The sequence below is a fragment of the Eutrigla gurnardus genome (assembly GCF_963514095.1).
Source record: "Eutrigla gurnardus genome assembly, chromosome: 17".
Lineage (NCBI taxonomy): Eukaryota > Metazoa > Chordata > Actinopteri > Perciformes > Triglidae > Eutrigla > Eutrigla gurnardus.
Genome location: NC_139928.1, coordinates 10,312,249 through 10,335,608, shown reverse-complemented (window position 1 = coordinate 10,335,608; position 23,360 = coordinate 10,312,249). Strand labels below are relative to the sequence as shown.

At 43.3% G+C, this 23,360-nt stretch overlaps 1 protein-coding gene across 4 annotated transcripts; it reads left to right on the top strand.

Moving 5' to 3' along the window:
* Positions 1-180: 180 nt before the first annotated feature.
* On the top strand, positions 181-23,010 carry igf2bp3 (insulin-like growth factor 2 mRNA binding protein 3). 4 transcript variants are annotated; one of them, XM_084033087.1, is made up of 16 exons: positions 181-1,051; positions 2,045-2,105; positions 7,657-7,705; positions 11,813-11,864; positions 12,087-12,150; positions 12,870-13,148; positions 15,203-15,337; positions 15,774-15,896; positions 16,017-16,152; positions 16,468-16,599; positions 17,373-17,441; positions 18,255-18,374; positions 18,521-18,598; positions 18,855-18,986; positions 19,784-19,897; positions 19,985-23,010. In XM_084033087.1, exons 1-16 carry the CDS (start codon positions 877-879, stop codon positions 20,084-20,086), a joined length of 1,821 nt encoding a protein of 606 aa, XP_083889213.1. In that variant the 5' UTR covers positions 181-876; the 3' UTR covers positions 20,087-23,010. The 4 variants fall into 4 exon arrangements, with proteins under 4 accessions (XP_083889213.1, XP_083889212.1, XP_083889214.1 ...); XM_084033086.1 differs by having other exon boundaries at positions 18,252-18,374; XM_084033088.1 differs by lacking the exon at positions 17,373-17,441 and having other exon boundaries at positions 183-1,051; positions 18,252-18,374.
* Positions 23,011-23,360: the final 350 nt, after the last annotated feature.

Here is a 23,360-nt window from a genome sequence, read left to right as displayed (position 1 = left end):
CTTTCCTCCTACTGTGTCATCATCAGCAGCAGCAGCGCACTTAGCACAGCCGTGCGCACAAGCCCCCGCAATCAGCGTCGCTCCTGCAATGGGCGTGCGCGAGCGCACTGCCGCTTTACTATTCCTCCGCCGACCAATGAGAGTCGAGGCTTTTGCAGAGAAAGGCTCACGAATGTGATTCTAGTAAAGATACACTGGGTTCTCACGGAATCCCTTTACGCACATAGCTCGCCAGGTTTTTTCCCCAACACCAATCCACTCTTCCCCTCCTTTTTTTTCTTCCACTCCCCTCTGCTGTCCCCACCCCAGATTCCCGTGCAATTTTCCCCAATCCCAAACACTTAATTGAGCAATTGGGATTCCTCACGTGTGGGCTGATTTGTAGTTTGAACACGTGGCTCATTCAAAAAAGCCGGAATAGCAGAGGATTTTCTTCTTCTTCTTCACCCCCTTCTTTTTCTTCTTCTTCTTCTCTTTCTTCTTCTTGTTCTTATTCTAGGCTCTCGACTTAGAGGCGGGCGCCAGCCTTACCGTGTGTGACATTCTCTGTCTCTTTGCCAAAGGGGTTTGGAGGAAGACACAAAGTAGTTTCTCCTCCTTTTCACCCAGCCCGCCATCGTTTGGAGACACGAGATTAATAATTGAGCATTTATTTATTGCGCGATAGAGACAGAGGGGCGAGGGAGAGAGCGACGCACTGCGAGGCTGCCAGGTTAAATCTATCTGTGGCTTGAACGACCGGGAAGCACGCCACAGCCACTCCGTAGTAGTAACGGCGATTTCGGCTGCTCCACGCACACTGCACATCCGCGACCGCGAGCAACTATCTCCCCCCCCTCGGCGTGAAGATTGTCCCCCTTTTTTCGGCACAGAAACATGAATAAGCTATACATCGGCAACGTGAGCGCCGAGGCGAGCGAGGAGGACTTCGAAACTATCTTTGAGCAATGGAAGATTCCGCACAGTGGTCCGTTTCTCGTCAAAACTGGCTATGCGTTTGTGGATTGCCCGGACGAGAAAGCTGCAATGAAGGCCATCGATGTTCTTTCAGGTGAGAATTTAATTTTTTGGGGGTGAAAAGTGTTATTCGGAAAGACGCACGAACTGCTGCAATTACGCGGAGATTGCCTTTACTTGAGTCCTGTAGGGTGGAGGTGGTGGTGGTGGTGGAGGAGGAGGGGGGTGTACCCAAGCGTTTCGTTCTCTCACACAACCTTTTACTTGGCCTTTTGACACTGTGGGCTCCGATAAATAGCTGCCATTGGGGTGTTTCGGGTGAAATTGTGCTCTTGTAATTTCACTGAGTGTCGCCTGATAAAATGGTCGAGTAAACACAATCATGAGGATGAGAAATACCAAAGGGCTTTCCTGTTATGTGTCGTCCGGGGCAGCGAGGCGCACAGGCAGCAGACTGTGTACGCCGAGAAGTGAACCTTATTGTGGGGCTTTATCGCACACACTTTGGCACGACTGGGAGCACGGACCGTGGCGTGTTGCTTGCCTTTTTAAAACCCTGATACCCAGCTTCAATATCAACTAGTTTGCCCCAGGTTTCAAACTACAGGCCCCTCTTTTCTCCAGTGGCCCAAAAACTCCCTACATTGCGAAGCCATTTCGCCCATGCTGACACACCAGGTGGTTTAATTGTGTTGGTCAAATGTAGGCCAACTAACAGAGACACACGACCATTTGCTTGTGTAAATAATTCACGTCGTCTCATGGTTTGTTATTAAATCAGTGAGTAGTGCCTGCTCGTGTGAGGGGACGTGTAACAATGGAGCTAAATACGTATAATTTCCCTGTCCACGTATCTGACTAATGCCTGGCTCCTTCGTGTGCTCGCACACTTTCGGCAATTTGTGTTAAAATCCCATAATGCTGGGGGGAAATATCCACGACGTTGTCCATGTGTATGCCTGTTTGAAACGTAGGCCCCAGTGAGCACGAACCCCCTAAAATACGTCTCCACGAGCAGGAATGGAGGTTGTTCAGGAGGTCAAATGATGAATGCTACTCATTGTTGTTTTCTTGTTTTTTTTTTTAGGTAAAGTTGAACTTCATGGGAAACTTCTCGAAGTGGAGCACTCGGTCCCTAAACGTCAAAGGTAGGTCGAGTTTAAAAAAATATATATAGGCTTTTGCTTCATGGGTCAACTGGTGGAAGCTACGATTTTATTTATTGTCCCCTTACCATCTTGTATTTATTTTTTTCTCAAGTGATATTTGCCATAAATCTGCGTTATGTTGCTGTGTTTATTAATTCAGTATTTATTTGTTGGGGGGTTAAATTAGGGTTATTTTTCTCCTAAATGCTGTGGGGTCAAATGAAAGGGGCGTATGATGGTTTCCTCCCTCCTCTCGCCGCGACTGTAGGGTGCTGCTCCAAAAAAAAAAAAAAAAAAAACCGTCGTGCATAAGTTTAGCCAGCTATATTCTCGTTCGCCCCCCTTTCCACGTTAGTTTTTTTGTATACATGCTACCACTTGAGCTCCAACCCGCAGGGCGACTAGCAGGAGCCCGGGTGTGCTTGTTGAAATGTGTGCAGGCAGGATTCGAGGCGTGCAGGCCTTGTGGAGTCGTCCATTTGAGAAGGATCTGCCCGTCATTCTCCCTGCCTGCCCTGCGCTTCCGCCCTCCTCTGCACATTGTGCTGCTGTTGCATGAGATGGACTCCCAAACGCGAGTGGAATGAGTGGTTTGGGGCCCAAGTCACGGAAAAACCTTAGTTCCAGAGCCCCGACCCCCGTAGCCAAACTTGGACACTCGTGTTTCTCGTCAATGATTCGTATGCTGTAAATATATTTTGCGAAGGTCTACGTAGTCTCTCACGAGAAGGTTAAAAACTCGGGCTTTTTGGCATGGTGCGCGTATTTTTTTTTTTTGGCCGTGACGCAATATCGTTATAATTAATCCGTCTCTTGAATTAAATGAAATGGCGTGGTAATTGGTGTAATTTCTAAGAGGCGTCACACGCAATATGCATGTTTTGGTCTCTTTTGTTTAAAAGTTTGATTGAATGATTGCTGTTTTACGCTAAGTGACTTTGAAATCAGAGTCGAGGTGAAACACGTAGGCTGTAGACGGTTAGACGTGACCTAAATTGTTTTTAGTTTTTTTTTTTTTAAGTACGTAGTTTGGGGGGCGGGATGTAGTGACTTTTTTTTTTTTTTTTTGACATCTTTACATAAAATGTATTTTCCATAGACGCCCCCTGGTAGCAATGGCAGCCTATTGGTCTAAATAGTATAGTATAATATAACCAGGTGAGACACGGGAGATCTTTTCAAATCAGGAGAACCTTCCTCAAAATGTTCCTGATCACTCTGGATTTTTTTTAGCCCCAGTCTGCTGTGGTGGCCATGGCAGCAACAGTCGTGTTTCAGCCACACTTCTAAAAAGTAAAACGTGCCCTCCCTCTACAACATGGAACATGGCAGCAGTCAATGGGAACAGTATTCAGAGTATAGGCCACACACACACACACACACTCTCTCACACACACACACACACACACACACACTGGGGCCCCTCTTTGCATTCCAACCTACGAATATCAACCGGGGGCTCGGCCAATCACCATGGCTTAACCTTTGAACCCATCAGCGAGGGGAAGTGCTACAGCAGACGGGGATCAAGGTGGGGTGGCTGCAGTTTGGGGGTTCAACGAGCTACAAATGTGTATGATGGCGTGTTGCGTAGTGCTGCGTTTCACATTGAGACAGGATACATCATGTAATCGCTGTAGCCTTGACGTGCATTCTTCTGAATTTGTCATGTGGTCAAAAGGCCAGTGAAATTCTCCGCAGTGCATTTAGCAGAGCATCTGCTGTGTCCAATAGTGACCCCCAGGAAATATATACTGTATGCATTGACCACATAACAAAATTCAGATTCACTCTAGTGGTATGGACATTTACATTTCACTGCCTGGCTTATGAGAAAATTGTTTTTTAAGAAATCTGGCATTTAAAGATGACACCTACTCATAATTTACAACAGTTTGAGCTTTTATTTAAATTATTTATTTTTTTACTACTGGGAAGGCATGTGATAGGACACCAAGCATTATTCAGAATCTCACAGCTGCTAAACAGCCTTATTTTCCACAATTGACAAAACTGCTTTAAATGGCAGTTATATTTTCACTTCAGACATGGCTCTTAACAAAAAATTAACAGACTTGCTTCTATGGGCCACATTTATTTTTTTTGCCAACAGTTATTAATTTAAGTTTTTTTTTTTTTTAATTTCAGCCAACCTTTTATTTAATTATATTTATTATAAGTCAAACTGAATTGCAGCAGAGTCATTATTGTGTACACTCCGAATTGTGAATCGACTTCCTGGATCAGATTATGCTCCTTGTTGGACAAAATGTAGCTTGCCCATCCCCACATGTTCAGAGGGAAAGAAAATGGCATGGCTGCAGGAGGGGTGGCCCCGTGTGTGTGTGTGTGAGTGTGTGTGTGTGTGTGTGTGTGAGCTTGAGCAAGAGGGAAGTGGACGTTAAACATACTTTGTTCATAGGCGAACAACTTGAAACTTTAATAACGTACATGGCATAGTGATTGTTGTCAGTGAGTGGTGTCTGTTTTCAAAGTTTCAGTCCTTTGCCTATTTTCTTATTTCCCTTTTTTTTCCCTTTTTTTTTTTTTTTAAATGAAGCAAAAGGAAAAAAAATCCATAAATTGAGACGATAGTGCAGATCGTTTCCCTGCTTTATGTAGACTTGTCTCCTGGCTCTACTTACAAGAATTCTGGGTCATGGGGTCACCGTGGGGCCCCACCTGCAAAATTGGGGATTTGGGATGAAGACTTGGGGTGCCAGAGAATTATGAATGTGGCCCCTTGTTTTACCCCGACTGCAAGCAAAGGTTCCTTAAACGCTCCTGCTCTGCTCAAATCAGAATGACAGTGCATTTTTAAAATGTGTTTTAATTGCATCTAAAATCTCTATTTTGTGTAGCTGGTAGCTAGACAAAATCTGGAAAGGTGTTTACGGAAGATGAACAATTTTTAACTGATGTCTTTTTAAGGGAATTCCAAACACAAACGTTGAAGTTGGCTTATAGGATGCAGCGTGTGCATATAAGGCCTGTTGGAGGGCAGCGGAAACCAACTGTGTGGAGTTCAGTCATTCAGAACCTGCATACTGAAGAGTCGGTGGCTGTGGATGGGCGTTGAGCACAGGTCTCGTGGGTCCCACACCGTCCGGCTAGTGTTCGAGTAGAAAGCTTCAGTAAGAGTGGATGATTAATAAATGGAGATGAATACAGGTGTTGCACTTTTTAATTAAATAAATAAATGGATGTATGACCGTACACCCACTTGTGTGCATGGTGTTCACGGTGCAGGCCCCGTAGGTCTCAGCTGGGCTGCGGAGGAAGCGGGCCAACATGTAGAATGTTGGTCCATTTTTTAAAAAAGTAAATAAGGAGCCCGGCCTCCTCCTGGCCATCACATGATGAGCCAATCCCAGTCACTCCTGGCCCTCCCCTCCTTCCCTCCCCCCTCCCACTTTAAACCCCACTCTACATGTTCCTGTCAGTGGACTTGTCCGTGTCCATGGCAACAGGGCCCCACCCCCACAGGGCAGAGAGGGCCCTTGTTACCCTTGCTTGAAACAGGGCTCCCCCCCCCCAAACCACACACACACACACACACACACACACACACACACACACCTCCCCCTCCCCAAATCAAAGGCTTGGACTAGAGAATGTATACCAACCCCCACCTCCCCCCCCTATACCCTGGCTGACTTCTTCTGTGTGTGGAGCTATAGGTTAATCCGACTGGAAGTGCTTGGTGCATTTGCACTTTTCGCATGGCGTTCCCACCGCAATGCAGAGCATACAGAATGTGTGGGGAGAGGGGGCCGGATCAGCTAGGAATGGCACAGTGGGCCGGAAAGGGCTGGAATTCCTCTTGGAAGTTATTTGGGAATTTTCTTTACAATTTTTGGCCATTTAGAATGAAGTAGTTTCCCTAATGCCTCAAAATGAAATACGTTGCCGAACTGCTGTTGACTTGATTACGGTCGTAGTGGCTAAGCTGAGGAATTTCAACTACTGCGGCCCTTGTTGCACATTACTGATACATTACTGTGTAGATGTGTTTGGGTGTAGTCCCCCCCTTTTTTTTTTTTAATCTAAATTTAAGCTGGTGGTGTAAAGAGTGAGTTTATAAATGCTGCATGTTGTAAGGTGTTAGCTTCTACACGACAGATAAGAAAACAACTGCCAGTGGAGCCGTTTGTACCAGATGATGAGCTGCATTTGGATGTTTTTATTTTTTATTATAGTCCAACACTTTTTAAGGTAAAGTTTTTACACAGAAGACAGGAAATGATGTCTGCGCACGGTATAAATTCAATTAGCTGCATATGTATCAGGTATGCGAGCGTAAAGCTGGTGTGGAAATGGGTCGGGGGGGTCAGGGTTTGTGATTCCACATTGTGTACGCGTGTTCATGCTTCAGCTCACAGCCATATGTACATTTTGTTCCTTTTTAGATCTGTGCGTATCAACAGGCAGTGGACTTTGGAGCAGCCTGCACTTTTCTCACTTTTTTTTTTTTTTTTTTTTTCACCATCCACATGCATGCAGACACTTGCGAAACTCCACAAGTTCCATTGTCTGCATGACCTCCACACAGCCAGTATAGTCACGCTGCTGTACACGACGTGCAACTAAATTTGGGAACCTTTAAGCTAAAAGGGATGAATTGGGGATTTCTGCCCTGGTTGTTTCTAGTGACTGAGCACAGCAGTGCCATTGTAACTGCTAGTCTCCATTTGCTTCTGCTGTATGCACATACGCTCATGAACAGGCACACATTTTAGATTCTTCCTATTCGGCGTGACGCGGCTTGCATCACTAAACCACCTTTTTGGTTTCAGTTTGGCACCTGCCGCCCCCTCGCCCCCTCCCTTTCCCTGTTTGTGATACGACAGCTGGATGCTCCTGGATGAGTGTCTATTTAAGTTGGAAAGAGCCGCCTTGAACCTCGCAGTGGTTGAATCCTCATTATGCAATACTACAGGGCACGTGCTTGTCATGAACTGTGTACACAATATTCAGATGTATCTCCACCTTTCCAATCACCTTCTCCCCCTTTTGAGCTCCTCCCGATGCCTCTTGGTACTCCGTTCTGTCGAGCAGCTTCTCTCCCTATCTCGTCCTCCGGCTCCCTGTGACACAATCAGTGATGTGGGACAAAGGGTGCATACGTTCCTTTTATTTATTTATTTTTTTCCCCGTAATTTTGAGCACCCACAACTCAATTAAAGCCAACCAGTGGTGATTCCAAATCCCCCCCTTTTGCCTGTGTTTTCTCCATCACTTCCTCCCACGTTTACCCAGGGCGTCTCAGTCTACCTGCTGGGTCGGGAATAGAATTAAAGCAGACTTCATAGCTGCTGCAGCCTCCTCCACCCTGATCTCTCTCACTAGATGGCACAGAGAATGAAGACCTGTTGGTTCATTTGGTTTTTAAAAAAAAAATTCAATTGTGTCGTCGTGCTCTTGGTATTGTACGCTACTAACAGTCTCTCTCCCCTCTTCTCTCCCATCTACCTTCATCAATTTCTTTCCTCACCCTCCTCCTGCATCCATCCCCCCCCCACCCTTTTTTCCTCCCTTGTTCTCTCTCCAGGAGCTGTAAGCTGCAGATCAGGAACATCCCGCCTCACATGCAGTGGGAGGTGAGTGCTAACAGGCTGCTAACTGCTTCCAGGGCGGGGCAGGACCGGGTGGCCCAACTGGGCTCTCATTTAGTGGGCCTCAGGAGCCACCTTGGCTCCCTTTTGGGTTTCAGTTGAGCGTGTGCTTTATGATTCGCTTGAACAAGCTCAAGCCAGTGCAACGCGCCGGCCGGTGGGCGGAACTGTGATTGGTAGAACAGAAATGGTCGCAAATACAACTTGTAATTTGGTTTAATGATTTTTACAGTACAGTTTTTACAATTTGGCTACAAGAACTTGGGAAAGCCAGAGTAGGTGGTCATAGTTTACCTAAAGTCACTGTAAGAAAAGAGTTAGGCCTCCATGTGATTTGGCTGGGTTAGGCACAGGAGGAAACTTGAAGCAATTACATATTGAGTATATGGCTACATGTTTCGGCTACCTACTAGGCATGTCGTTGAAGCATTTTGAAAACGCTTGCTGTTGATTCGAGTTGATTCTTGGGCTACACGGGAGCCGGCGGTCTAAAATGTCAAATGTGACTCGATTTGATCTGTCTTTCAACGCTGATCACATGCTAGTTTAAAGTGAATTATTTTTCACACACTGTCTTTTTAGTCTTCTTTTATAGCAAAAACAAAATACTTAAATAAGAATAAAGCAAGTATACTGTCTGAGATGTTTGAAACAGTTATGTGACAGGGGGACGTGTTAACCCAAGTCTGCTTATCTCGATATGGTTTATGGTATATTTCTATTCTTTACTAAATCAAGTTGGTCATTATTCATTTTTAAGATAGTTTTTTTGTGCTTGCTTCACAAAATGAGTCTTGAATTTAAGTGGTTTGAATTTATTTAAGAAGCACATACATGGGTGTTTCCTTGACATGTAGAGGGTGGAGAAAATAAAATCGGCACCTGTGCAATTCAATCTCTGGCCATGCAAGAACCACAAAATCAGTCCTGTCCTCGACTAGACAAATGCTTAGTCGATCAACACTCATACGTACGATGTGCCGTATAATCCATTACATGAACCAGCGTAATCTAAATATTAATTAGATCTGTAAAACCACAGAGAATCACACAAAATCACCACTTTCAATCACATTTTACCCTTATGTACTCATAGGTTCCTTTTTTAGAAATGAGTTGTTCATCATAAAAAAGAGGGGTCAGCCCTCCACTAAAGGTCTGGAGCGTGAAGTTTGACTCAAAACTTCACATTTATTTAAGAAATAAAACTCTATCCTGATTTAAGGACACAGTTTATGGTGTCCAAGAATATATTACAAGGCATTTTGCTGGTCAAACTAAAAAATACAGAATGAATCTGCTCAAATGACTGTATATTCCGAAGCAGTTACTAATATACAGCACAGTAAAAACCTTCTAAAAGTACTTCAGATTTATTGTGCTGTTTCTCATTAAAATTCTAAGTGTTAAAAAAAAAAAAGCCCATTTCATGTCTGCTATGCATATACAAACAGCTTACATAGTGGTCTGCCATTAGAAAAATGAACTGAAATAAAAATTCAGAACTTGTCATGACTCTCCCAAAATGATCTTGCCCCAGAACTATTCACTCAAGGTAACTTCAGCTGCACGATTTATTTGACTTTATCTTTGATTAAGCCTGGAAGTGACCCTTGGTGTTTCAGGCAAAAATACACACACACACACACACACACACACACACACACACACACACACACACACACACACACACACACACACACACACACACACACACACACACACACACTCTCTTTGTGACAATTCAAAAACATGTTTTGAATTGATCGTACAAGACTGTCATAAGTAGAACTCAGCTGAGTTCATTGGATGTTCTTATGTCAAGGTTCTATAGATTAAAGAGACTTGAAGCAGTAAAATTTGCTTGAGGGTAATTCAAGCAGCAATACTTAAGATTTCAGTCTTTGTAGATTTAGAATTGTTTTTTATTTTTTATTCATGACCTTCACATATTCAGAAAAGACCTGAAACAAATGCAGTTTAAACCAGGAATGACACCCCCAGACACTCGATTCATAATAATGCTGTTGTATTAATATTGCAATATGTTCACCAGTGGGCAGTCGGCTCAGTGACCATTGTGTAAACTCCTTTGGCGATGGTGACTTAACAGATATTTATTTAAATTAAAGTCAGATTGCCATTTTAATCTCAAATATAATCCATTTACGCTAACCGGTGTCAAAATGTCATGTAAAAGCAAAGAATAATAAAAGAAATCATGAGCTGTAGCATAGTCGGATTTCAAGGCCACTGCCTGATATTTAAAAAAAGCCCCAAAAAAAGTGTGTTCAGCCACAGTTGCGTCTGTGCAGTCATGCCTTTCTTTCTCTGCATGTGATAAGCATTTAATTTAAAACTCTTATTCAGTGTCGGCTACACATTCTATTCTGATTACACACGTACATTTGTCCGGACTTTAATTTCAACATTTTTGAAGTTGTCTGACAAATTTCACTGTCGCTTTTTTAAAATGTATGTGTGTGTTTTTTTTTTTTTTTAAAGAAATAATTAGTCAAACTCCAGATCCCATTGTTGACCTCCATGTGGAATCTCATGTGCCAGTCACACAGCTTTTACGTGACTTTTCTCCCCCCTCATTCCTCTGCAGAGGTTTAGCTGCGACGTGTGCCTGTAGTGTTGCGGTTTAATTTTCTGCTCTGAAAAGACTATGGGAGGCTGAAATTGTTCAGCATTATTCTAAATTGTAAGGTTAATACGTGGCTTTAGATTTCAGCTTCTTTTCACTCGGTGTGATCAAATGGCTACGGACAGGCTCAGTGTTTTGTAATGGTGGGCTCGCTTTGCCTACGCATGTCCCTCAACTGCAGCTCCAGATCCACCCATGTTCCTAGTATGTGGCGAGCGAGCTCCGCTTTCTCAAAAGGTGACATGGAGGTTTCGCTCCTCCAGAGGGGGATGGGTTGAAGAATGGAGGAACAGAATAGAATGGGATCTTTTGATGCAAATGCCTTTTATGCATCTTATCAGGTAGATAAGACGATGGGTCATGGTGTGTGTGTTTGTATGTGTGTGTGTGTCTGTGTACCTACAGCGAGCGATAAGTGGCGTGTTCACAAGCTGTAGTGGGTGGGTGGGCCTGGACTGTTTCCCCTTCCCTTCCATGTGCACCGATTCACAGAATGTGTAGCATGAGCTCGTACCCCTCCCCCAGCCGCTGCTTCCTGCTGGAATGTACCCCACCCTTTCCTGAATGGCCTGGATTCCCATTGGCCGGGCTTTCTAGACAGGCAGCCGGAGCTTCCAGTCAGCAGCCAGCCACTCTTGGCTTCAGGGGACTCGTATCGCTGGAGCAGCAGCCAATGGCGGGGAGTGGAGAAGGGAGGGAGGCGGGAGGTTTATGGTTGGTTAGGTGGTGGAGTTGGGGGGGGCGGGGACGCGGTCTTGTTGGCTAGAAAGTGGGGTTGAGCTCTTTGGGGGTGTGGCCATTGAGTCAACTGAGCATGGTCGGATGTCTTAGCTTAGCTTAAAACCCTCGCTCCCCCTCTCGCCCACATTTGATCACATTTAAGAATTGAAATCCTGTGGTCTCCAGTATCAGGAAGGTCGCCAGCGTGGTGTGGTTGTCTTTTTAATGCATCTCCAGTAAAACAATAGTTTTGCCCTTTTTTTGTTTTTTAATGTATTTAATATTTTTATCAATATTAAAAAAAATCTACAGTAGAAACATAATTTTTTCTGTTACAAAATCCAATAAATCCATGTTTGATGTTTGAGAAGCGGTCTGCTTGTGAATCTGAACATTGAATTTGTTTTTATTTATTTATTTTTAAAGAAATTGGATTTTACAATGAATACATTGGCACTTTGAAAAAGTTATCAAACCAGCTCAGCGCCCGGAGCCACATGCAAGGTCTGCAGTCATAATTTGAGGTAGATGGGCTTTTACAAGAAGGCAGCAAATTTATCCACGTAGCTCAACATTGAACTCTGGGGTTCGGGAATTAATGGACTGTGTCCTGGCTGTGAGCTGCGCTGGTTCCCACAAATGAGCTTCTGCTCACGAACAGGTTCTTGTTAAAAGCCTTCAAAGGACTCTGAGTAATGGCGGATTTTCTTTCTTTCTCACAGGTTTTGGATGGTATGCTTGCTCATTATGGTGGAGTAGAGAGCTGTGAACAAGGTAAATACAGACTCTTTGATTTGCTTGAAAATATAATCCCATCTCGCTTCAACACATCATTCACACTGCGTTCAGTATTTTTGTGCCATGCTTTAAATTACAACTGCAAATTTTGTTTTGAAATCGCAATTTCCTGACTAATTGTTGAAACAATGTAAAAGTAGCATATGGTGGCAGTGCCATTGAATGTGTGGATTGACTCTGCTGCGTGTTCTCCCACAGTAAACACTGACACGGAGACTGCGGTAGTCAACGTTCGATATGCAGCCAAGGACCAGGCCAGGCTGTGAGTACACTCATACACGCAGCATGTTCACATCATTAACCTCCAGCTCATCCGTCTTGATGTCTTTGACGTGGATCTGCTGAAGTTCTTCACTTCACCCGGCGTTCTCCCTCGCAAATTACATCAACGTCCTCAGCCTAGTGTTCTTGCAGGGCACCTGATTTCATCCTTCCAAAAAAACAGTCTAGTTTAATTTGACATGCAATGATGACAGCGAGGAGGGGGGAGTGTGTATGTGTTTTGGGGGGGGGGTGGGGGGGTAAATTAGCCATCTGGTGCCCCCTGGTGTACATAAATCACACTGCAATGTTGTTCTCTGCACGAGCGGTTGTAGGATTCTCAGGCATAATTGATTGTTTCACTATCCGCTTAAATCCTTGAGGCTGACGAGTCGGGTGTGCATAATGTGTGAATGCTATCTTGAGAGTGAATTTCCCACAGCTCACGAGAAGTGATGTTTTGGCACTACTCCGTTTGTTGCGCTTAAAAGGACCTCTTACCCCCGTATTCTGTGTGCTCGTCATTTGGCATTTTCAATTTGGACGGAAGCCTCTTGATTGTCTTTAAAAGTCTCCATTCCTTGGATTTTCCCATCAGTAAGGTGATGAGAGACATAAAACCTGCGGTTTTGTCAATTGCCTCGACAGAGGCCACTTGTAGCATTTCTGTCTACAACCTTCCTGTGTTGTGAAATCATACCTGCTCTTTATGCTTCTCAGGGCGATGGAGAAGCTTAATGGATCTATGATGGAGAACTATGCCTTGAAAGTGTCGTATATCCCAGATGAGACTGCTGCACCAGAGGGTCCTTCAGTGGGGGGCAGGCGAGGCTTTGTTGCCCGTGGAACCCCTCGTTCCGGCTCTCCAGGTCTGGGCGCCCGCCCGAAATTGCAGTCGGACATCCCGCTGCGCCTGCTGGTTCCCACACAGTTCGTAGGGGCAATCATCGGCAAGGAAGGCGCCACCATCCGCAACATCACCAAACAGACCCACTCAAAGTATGTACACAGAGGTCAGGAATTATAGTGAGCCAATGAGTTGCGTCCTTCCCCATTTCTGTACTGTTGACATCCAGAATTAAAGTAGGCTTTTTTTTAATTTTTTTTAAAGTTATTTCCTCTCCTCCCACTAAGACTCTGCTGTAACGGTAGTCTCTGGGAAGATAAATCACAATGGAGAAATTCCACGCCGGTCAAAAATAATGAAATATCAAATAACTGAACCCAGGTGTTGGATACCAAATTTCCTGGTTCATTATGAAAACTTTCAAGACACTTTAGAGACGTGTATAATGCAGAACTGACAGATGGAAGGCAGTCCTTATCTGACATCATTTCCAGGAACAACAACAATGCACATGCCCTTTTTTTTTGTATTTGGAACTGTCTGTTCCCCTATATCAGTTATAGGCTCTGCTTGTCCACCCAATACCAATTCAATATAGGCTCTGCTTGTCCACCCAATGTCAATTCAATTAGCGTGACACTATCTGATCCTGTCAACCATATAACCTTAGAGGATATTGTGCAATATTCCAAATCTTCCTGCTGTTGTGCCTCAAATGTTTTTAACGGCATGGCATCAGATCTCCTGCAAATGGTCAATACTCGGCCTATTTCCCCAAAGGCCTTGAAAAACTGCAGTTATTAAACCACTCTTTAAAAAAAAAAAAAAAAAGAACAATCTAGACAACTCGCAAATAAACCATTAGAGGCCCATATCAAACCTCCCATTTTCAGTAAAATCATTGAAAAGACAGCAGCTTAATGCTCTCTTGGCCCTTAACCATTGTTTTGATGTTTTCTAGTTGTTATTTTTGACCACACCACAGCCGATGGACTGCTCTTATGGTCTTGAATGACATCCACTTAAATACATATTGTGGATGTGTAGATTTATTAGATCTCATTGCTGCATTCATTGCCACCCACTTCTCCAGTTTGTCTGTATTGCGGTTGAAGAATGCCAGAGTAGAGCGGCCCACTAGCCTGCTTTGAATCCTGTTTAAAAGACATAGACTACTGTGTTAATCTGTAATTGTACATCTGAGGATGAACATTATGTGGAGTTCCCCAAGGCTCCATTCTCGGACTTCATCTGTTCAACATTTACAGGCTCCACCTAGAGCAGAGTATTGAAAATAACAATCTTTGGCCTTGATCAGACACCTTGCTCAAATCTGAGTCGGCATATACAGATTGTATCCAGATTGACATTAAGAAAGTCTTGACGGCAAAAAACTAAATTTGAAGGGGAATGTTTCCTTGTAGCTATGGACAGCTATGTCATTACCACACAGAAGTCTGATCGCTTGCAAGTTACAGTGAAAACGGTCTGTCTTTAAGATCTGATTTGAGAAAGTAATGGGATTTACCTGCTGTCTGAACATAGTCCTACCATAATTATGCAGTCCGCACACGGCATATAACAGACATGCCAACCGTGGTGTTATTCAAGCAATTTAACTGTAGAAGAGTTTGGTACCATCAAAGATGGAACAAATGGATTGCTTTCGACTCTGAAGAGTGATTTATACCTCCAATCGGTAACGCCCACAAACCTTGCCGAAGTCATGGACTCGGACCCAAACTTGTCAATCTGTTTATCTTCAGCAGGCTCAAATACTGTCAAGCTGTCTTTACTGGTTTCTCTGAAATGTTGATCAGACAGCTGCTTATATCTTATTCATTGTCTTTGCACTGGCTCACTTTTTTGTGTAAAATAATATAAGTGAAAAGGCTACTCTTAGTTTATGAAGCACTGGTATCTGGAATAAACCCCCGCATAACCTGAAGTCTGCTCCAGATCCGGATCTATTATATATTAGGCTCAAGATTACATTTGGGACTATTTATTCATATTTTGTGCTGTATAGTATTTTTCTGTTTTTAATGTTTCGTTTGACTTTAATATAATAATATTACTGTTTTAATAATTTTTAGTCTTTATATTGCCCAAGTTTCTTTTATTTCATCTTAAATCCTAGCTGTCTTATATGCGTGTCTTGTTAATGAAAGGTGCCATAAGTAAATGTACCTTTCCTTTCCTCCAGGATTGACATCCATAGGAAAGAAAATGCTGGCGCAGCAGAGAAGCCCATCACAATCCACTCCACCCCTGAAGGTTGTTCGAACGCTTGTACAACAATCATGGAGATCATGCAGAAGGAAGCCCTCGACACTAAATTGTGAGTTTGCACCTGGACAAAATGAAACGGAATATTTGCCTTAGTTCAACTTGGTTTTTCCACTTTTATCACCTATAAACGTGTGATTTTTATTAAACACACCTTTCCTTTGATGGCCTTAAACTTTCAAAGCTCTCTCCTATAACACGATCCGCCATCTTCCCATGTTACAATCTAGCCAAAATGAGCATGTATGGTAATGTATGCACGATGTGAAATAGTAATGTATGCACGATGTGTTGCACAGCTGTGTCGGTTCATAATTGGCAGGTGTGGATGGATATACCTTTTTTATTGGCCAAGAAAATGAGCTTTTATGGCTTTATATGGAATGTAAAAGAAACAATGTACTGCAGACAAATCAGACGGTTGTAGGAGAGGTCTCATCTGAATGCTGTAGGAACATTTGACTCAACATGCCATCTGTCTTACGCAGCACTGAAGAGATCCCACTGAAGATACTTGCACACAACAACTTTGTAGGAAGGTTAATTGGGAAGGAAGGACGCAACCTGAAGAAAATTGAGCAGGATACTGGGACCAAGATCACAATCTCTGCGTAAGACTGTTTGACGCACTCTGTTCACTTTTTTTTTTGTCATTAAAAATGCATGCCATGCTGTCAGAATTGATCCTCTGAATTGTGCTCACCCCCCCCCCCATTCATTGTTCTGTCCAGTCTCCAGGACCTGACTGTGTACAACCCAGAGCGGACCATCACAGTGAAGGGCACCATCGAGGCATGCGCACGAGCCGAGGAGGAAGTGATGAAGAAGATCAGGGAATCGTATGAAAGTGACATGGCTGCTATGAACGTGAGACATTTTATTCAACAAGATTACATGCATGACAGTGATCTGTAAACTTTCTTTCATGTCCTGAGTCACTGTCGCACAACTACAAAACAGAAAAGATGTTTTTGCGTGAACCAGATTTCTCTTAAAGCCTTAATAAAAAGGAGATTGCAGACTTTCAAGTAAATTCTGTAAATTCTTTCTCAACTGTCAGAATTGACCTTCCAGGGACTGCTTTGCCTTTTCTTTAGCTCCTATCTAAAGTCCTCACCTGTGTGTTTAAACAAATATATAATGGATTGGTATACAACTGGAAATATGCTCATTTCATTCCAGCTCCAGTCGAACCTGATTCCTGGCTTGAATCTGAACGCTTTGGGTTTGTTCCCCAGCGGAGCGCCAGGCATGGGTCCCTCCATGTCCAGTATGCCGCCGCCAGGAGCTCATGGTGGATGCTCATCATTTGGAGTAAGGGCCCCACACACTTCCATTACAAACTCAGAACAGGCTGTTTTTTTCCTGTCCAACTATATTCTGCAACTCTTGGGTTGTAGTGAAGAAAAGAGAATATTTTAAAACATTTATGTTGTGCCCTGAAATCACTCTCATTCACGGCTTCCTGCTCTCTATCCAGTGAGTTCTTTCTTTGTAGAGGACTATATGGTGAGTTCATAGTAAAAATTTAAAAACACTGGACACTACTCCACGTTTTCTCTGCACCGTTAATTACATCACTGCTGTCGCACAATTAAACCATGTCAGATCAATGGCAGCGGGCGGACCATCCATAATAAATACACACACATACATACATATTGTGAGCTATTTGATTGAGTTGCCCCTTGTCAGAATGCTGTGAGTGACCTGCAGTTCCGCTGGTAACCAGTGATGCCGCATATATCTTTTTATAGGGTTTTTGTGGTGAAAGGTAAGAGCATATATTTAATTTTTTCGTGCCACAACTCTTGGATTTTTGCTCAATCCGGCTCCTCTCTCGTTCATCTGTCATTTTTTTTCCTTCAGGCAATGCATGATGGTTTATGATGCTTGGTTAGTGACCATCGGGTTTGACATAACTTTTCAAGGTGACTTGTGGGATACTTTGAGTTAACTTTTAAGGTATATAATACTTCTAAACATTTGGATAGCACTACAAAATAGCGAGCTCACTATGTAGTGAGTGATTTTGGACTTTAGCAAGTCTCTAGCAACTCCGCTTCATGTTTCTTTTTTTCCTTTAGTGCAGTCCTTATGGGGGTGAGGGGCCATTTTGGGCTTCTATGCTGTCGGCGAGCAGCCAGCCCCTTGCTGTAAGTCACCCGTCCCAAAGTGCTTTGCACGGCTTTTTGGCTGCTCGCTGCGGGATTAGAGGGACAAAGAGCTGCCCTTTGATCTTTGACCCTTTTTTGTGTGACAGGCCTTAATATTTGTGCATGGGGGAAACCTAGATCCTGGAGGGCAACGGTTACTTGGCTATTAGTCATATTTTAGATCACCAGATGTTTTTACAGTGTTTATATCTGCAGAATATGTCACATCTCCACAATAAAAGCCTGAGCGTGCTGTCGGAGCACCCTCAGCTGACATATTGACTGAAACATTGGGCTCGATCCAAAATCAACAGTGCTACTTGTTCCTCTTGGGTGATCCAAAACACCTTCCCTTCCTGAGTTCGAGTCAATCACACTCTCTTAAACACAAGTGACACGCTGGAGCAGTTTGGAACAAGGTATCCATAAATGCAGTCTCTAATGAAACACGAACTTCATCCAGATGCTTTTCAGATGGAATTACCAAAGTCATGCATGCCACATACTCAAGATTGTGGCCTTTGATACCAGCATTTATTACACGTAAAAACATTTAAATGAAATAATGAATGAATAAAGCAGACTCTAAAACTCTGGTGTTGGGAACAAGGAAGTGGAACCCAGTGTTAACAAATTCCTACTGGATGTAATGACCATGGGGCATGAACTCCCAATGTCTCTCAAAGGATTGAACAGCTTTCGCTTTTATCCACTGTCTGCATTTGCATAGCGGTGGCTGAAGCAGGTGGTCTGCAGGGTGCTGTCTGTGTGATCTCCTGGTCACAGTCGCACTAAAGTGTTTGTACCCAGCAGGGACATCCGGAGTCTGAGACGGTTCACCTGTTCATCCCTGCTCTTGCGGTGGGAGCCATCATTGGAAAACAGGGTCAACACATCAAACAGCTGTCGCACTTTGCCGGAGCCTCAATCAAGGTGAGCGGTGGACAGGAAGTGGGGGGGGATCTCAATGACGACGTGTTGATGCTGGATATCTGCCTGTTGCCTTAACCAATAGGAATTGAAAGTGCAACAGGAGGTTGTTTTTTATATTTTAACGCTGACCGTCTGCCCTCCTTCAGATCGCCCCTGCAGAAGAACTGGGTTCAACACCACAGAGGAGAGTAACCATCGCTGGACCGCCAGAGGCTCAATTTAAGGTGTCATACCTCTTCACAGCCATATAAACACATAAAACACTGGTAGAAATAAAAGAATGGAGCCGCAGTTAAATTTGTTAGCAGCTGTTTGGCAGCTCTTGGACTTATTTTGCACTCTTGGATGTTATTTTTCACTTACAGCTGTTATTCTCTTTACAGCCAGTATGAACATATGCCTTTTTTTTTTTTTGGTGGAAAAAAAAGTCCTATTTAAGTGCACCATGAGTAATCGGCACTCCAACCCGTCTTTTTGCAGGCTCAGTGTCGCATCTTTGGGAAGCTGAAGGAAGAGAATTTCTTTGGACCCAAGGAAGAGGTGAAGCTGGAGGCTCACATCAAGGTCCCTTCCTTTGCTGCGGGACGAGTCATCGGGAAAGGAGGGAAAACGGTAAAGGGGATTGACTCATTTATCAATGAATTAATCACTACAATTGCTGAACCGATCTCTGAACCCACCGGCGACCGGTCTGATGATGGATAAAGCTTTTGGGAGCACCATCCATATTTCTGGGGTTTCAATGCCGCCAGCAGATGTCTGAGCCAAGACGCTTTTTTTTTTTTTGTGCACTGCATATTGTTTACAGTCTGATTAGCGACTACAGATTCAACACAGTCGTTGGTGTTGGGAGATGACATACAAGCAGCCAGTTTACAAGCTAATTTTAAGCCACTAACAATTTAAACCATCTTCAGACGATAGCCGCTGGTTTCAGAGATTGTATTTCGTTCTGTACGAGTAGTCCTTAGTTGAATACGCACTTGAACATGAGTGGTCAATACTACTCCGACTACAAAAGGAAACCCATAATTGCTTTGAATGCTGAATTTTTTTTTGCTTTTGCCTACAAATTCATACATGTGAATGCAGCATCTCTTTCTAGGGATTACAGCAGAGTAACCCAAGCTTGATATTTGCAACACTTAACACGGCACTTATTTTTAAAGTGATTTAAATATTGGCATTTGTATTAAATTCTTTCCTCCAAACTAACTCGGGGGGGGGGGGGGGGGATTAGTCTGCATTTTTTGTGCTCATGTGAACACACCAAAAGGGCTCAAAACCCTCTGAAACGTAACTGACCTTTCTTGTCGGTCCATTGTAAGAGGCCTGGTTTGTTTTAAAGAGGACTGTATGTGAAAACGGCATTCACCTGTAATTATTCCATTGTGTCTTTGTGGCTGTAGGTAAACGAGCTGCAGAACCTGACCTGTGCAGAGGTGGTGGTGCCCAGGGACCAGACACCCGATGAGAACGACCAGGTTATAGTCAAGATCAGTGGACACTTCTTTGCATGCCAGGTGGGTGTTTTTAAGTCGTGTAGTTGAATAAAGGTCCTTGTTCACCGCATAAAAGTGATCACATTAACGCATTCTCCTGTCCTGTAGCTGGCCCAGAGAAAGATCCAAGAGATCCTGGCCCAGGTGAGGAGACAGCAGCAGCCCAAGCCAACATCTGGAGCCCAAACGCCACAGCCCCGCAGGAAGTAAAGCTTCAGCGGACCTGGAGGAATGGTGACTGAAAATGCCAGAAGACTCGACTGATGGAAGGATGCAACAGAGTCCAGGGGGAGAAGAAGGCGAAGGGGTCGTAACGCTCATCTCAGGGGTCAAAGGTTATCAGAACCCAACCAAGCATCCACCCCTCTTCGTCTCACTTGATGAACTTTCAAGCGTGGCCAATAAGAGACCCTACACGTCTAAACCTCCACCCACCTCACCTCTGCATCTCTGCGAGAACGTACTTCTGAGGGCTCCCAACAGCGTCACCTGCCCTCACATGTACACACCCCTCGACCGCTCTCCTCCTCCCCCCACGGGTGTGTTCAATTTTTTTTGTCCTTTTTACACTAGTAACACAAAGAAGAAATAAGGATCCCCCTCCTATCACCTCCTTGGTGTGGTACTTCAAACCTGACGAGATGTTTTGGTTGACTTCAGATTTAGTTTTTTTTTTGTTTTTGTTGTTTTGTTTTTTTCCTTTTAGTGTTTAATTGGTTGATGAAGCTTTCTCATGAGTTTTCTGTGGAAAGGAAACGGCATTGCTATCAAGGTCCTGGTTGGACCAACAGAGGTTTATTTTGGGGGAGGGTTGGCTCAGATTGGGTGGGCCATGTTTAGGGGAAAGATTCTTGTTTCAGGACAGGACCCCTGAAAGGGTGGATTATATGGGCGTCCTGCCCTTGTAATGATAGTGGCATTTTATAAATTTGGATGCATTTTATAGATAGACCTATATACATAGATGAATATATATTTAGAGGTGAGGGCAGCGCCACGACTGACACTTAGGGAAACTGTGCCGAACTGCTGCTGCCCAGGAAAACCAATTTAATATGCATTTTACTTAACTACCTCAGGATCTAGTACCTCAGAAGAGAAAAGAAAATGATTATATATGAAAAAAAAATGTTCCTTTCTTTTTTTTATTTTGCTTTTGTGGTATTTTGTATACTTTATAAAGCTGATGGTCTTTGAACATTTTTATTTTTTTAAGAAAATTTAAAATTTGGTCAGCTGCCAACTGACCTTGCCTTCAACTCGGGTGCTTTAGGTGACATTGTTCTTGTGTATGTGTGACTTAAGATGACCCTGTACATAAAGTCTATTTGTACATAGCAGCCCCGGAGCAAGAGTTGGCGCCCCCTCAGCTGGCGGCTGACAGGAGTATCCAGAAAATCGCCTCAGTTTTTCCCCTGAGGGTCCACCATCTTATGAAAAAAAAAAAAAAAAAAAAAGTACATAACAACAAAGACATGCAAATAATGCCAACCGTACATAATTGCAGCAATGCCATTTAGTTTTGGGATTGATATTGTTATTGGTAATGGTACTTTAATTTGTCAAAAACAATCCTTTTCGCCTTCCTAGGAGGGCTGTGGTCAGGGCAGCGTGGACTCCAACGGTCCTCTCTAGCTGCCCTACAGTCAGCAGAGCGTCTTTTTTTTTATTTTAATTTTTTTGTCTGTTCTTTTCCCAGGCCATCTGCCACCTTCTTGATGATGGTGTCTTAGCAAGGTCCAAGCCCAACTAGGTTTATTTTCATAGAGCAAGCTTTGTCAGTTCGGAGTGGCCCTTGTAGCCAGGCCATCAAGTCAATGTTAACGTTGTTCACTGCATGGTGAGGGTAGGGGGAGTCACACTGATAGACGCAGAACATCTTTATTTTATTTACTTTTTTTTTTTTTTGCGCTATAGGATAAAGACTTAAATTAGACATTCTCTTTAACCCACAAATGTAACGTGATGTTTCAATTTGTCGTTAAAACGGGGAAAACCAACCAGGAAAGGCGTACAGAATACTGAATGAACCCTAACTTAGGGGGTAAGAAAAGAGGAAAGGAATCCAAAACTTAAATATACAATTTATTTCATTTGTCTCTTCATGCAGAATGTAAATATGTTGATTGTGGTAAAAGTGCTCGAGTGTATCCATGCTTCCACAGTAGAACGCCGTCTACCTCAGCTGAGGGGGTGGGGGGTTGTTGTGGCACGAGGCACCCCACCCTGCCCCCACTGAGCGCCAGCGCGCATTGATACCTCAGTCCCCCCGAACACTTCTTTCTACACGGGCGCGCCATCCTAACACTGCGCTTAACTGAGGGGCACAAGTGATACTTAAAATATCCCGGAGACCTCCCAATTCCCTGCTTCCTTCCTGCCAAACCACCCTCTCCACCCCTTCCCCCTCCGCCGCAGTTTGTTTTGATCTACCTCTTTAGACACGTATTTGAAGTAGAGGCATTCTTCTATTTGTTAGAATTTAGCCCCCCCTCCCCCGCCCCGCCTTTATGCCTCCCCATGCTTCCCCAGATATGAATGAAAAACTTAAAACTTAAATCATGTACTCTTTAGAATCGAAAGTGATCAAAAAATATTTTTTCTTTTGCCAGTGTTTATATGTACTCTTTTTGGCTTAATCGAAATCCTCAAATGGTTATTTCTTTCTGCTTTCTATTTTTGGTGGTGTGGCTTACATGTATTTGAACTTTTGCTTGGGTTTTTTGTGAAAAAGGTCAAATCACGTGTTTGATTTTGCATTCAATAGTTTAAAATGAGAAAATACAGTTTAAAAAAGAAAAAAAAAAAGGGCCTGCCTTTTTTGTTTCTGATTTGTAAGACTTCAAAATAGATACAAGTCCTGTCTTTTTTTCCCTTTTTGTCTTTCACAGATGCTACACTCACTTGCTGATTTTTTTTGGTAGCTATTTTCTTCTGTAAGCATTTCTTGGCTGTGTAATATGGAACATCTTGGTATGAGACGGATATGAGGGACTGGGTCTCTGAGTTTTTTTGGAAAAGTGATCCAACTTCAGCATGATACTCCCTTCACTCCCCTCTCTGCAACCATGCTTGTGCCCCTTCACCTCCCTTTCACACACAGCTCCACTTGTCAAATGCCTCTGAATAAAAAAATAATTACATTTTCTCGTTTCGTTTTTCTTTTCTGATATCAAACTGAATTGTGCATATGTTGCTGTCGGGCATTCAAAAGTGTCAACCTTGGTTTAAATGCTTTGAAATGAAGGGTTAAAAAAAACAAACATTGGTCAGGATTCAGTTTATAAAGACGGAGATGACTGTTTTGAAAGACGAGTGCTTAGTCCACAACCTTTTATTTATTCCTTGGGTCAAATTTCCAGGAAATATATTTAATTCTTTTTTGCATATTTTTAAATGATTAAATTCTAATTTTCATTCACTCAACTGAGGAAGAGAATGCAATGTCACTGGTATACATTTTCTATTGCAAAACCATCAAGGA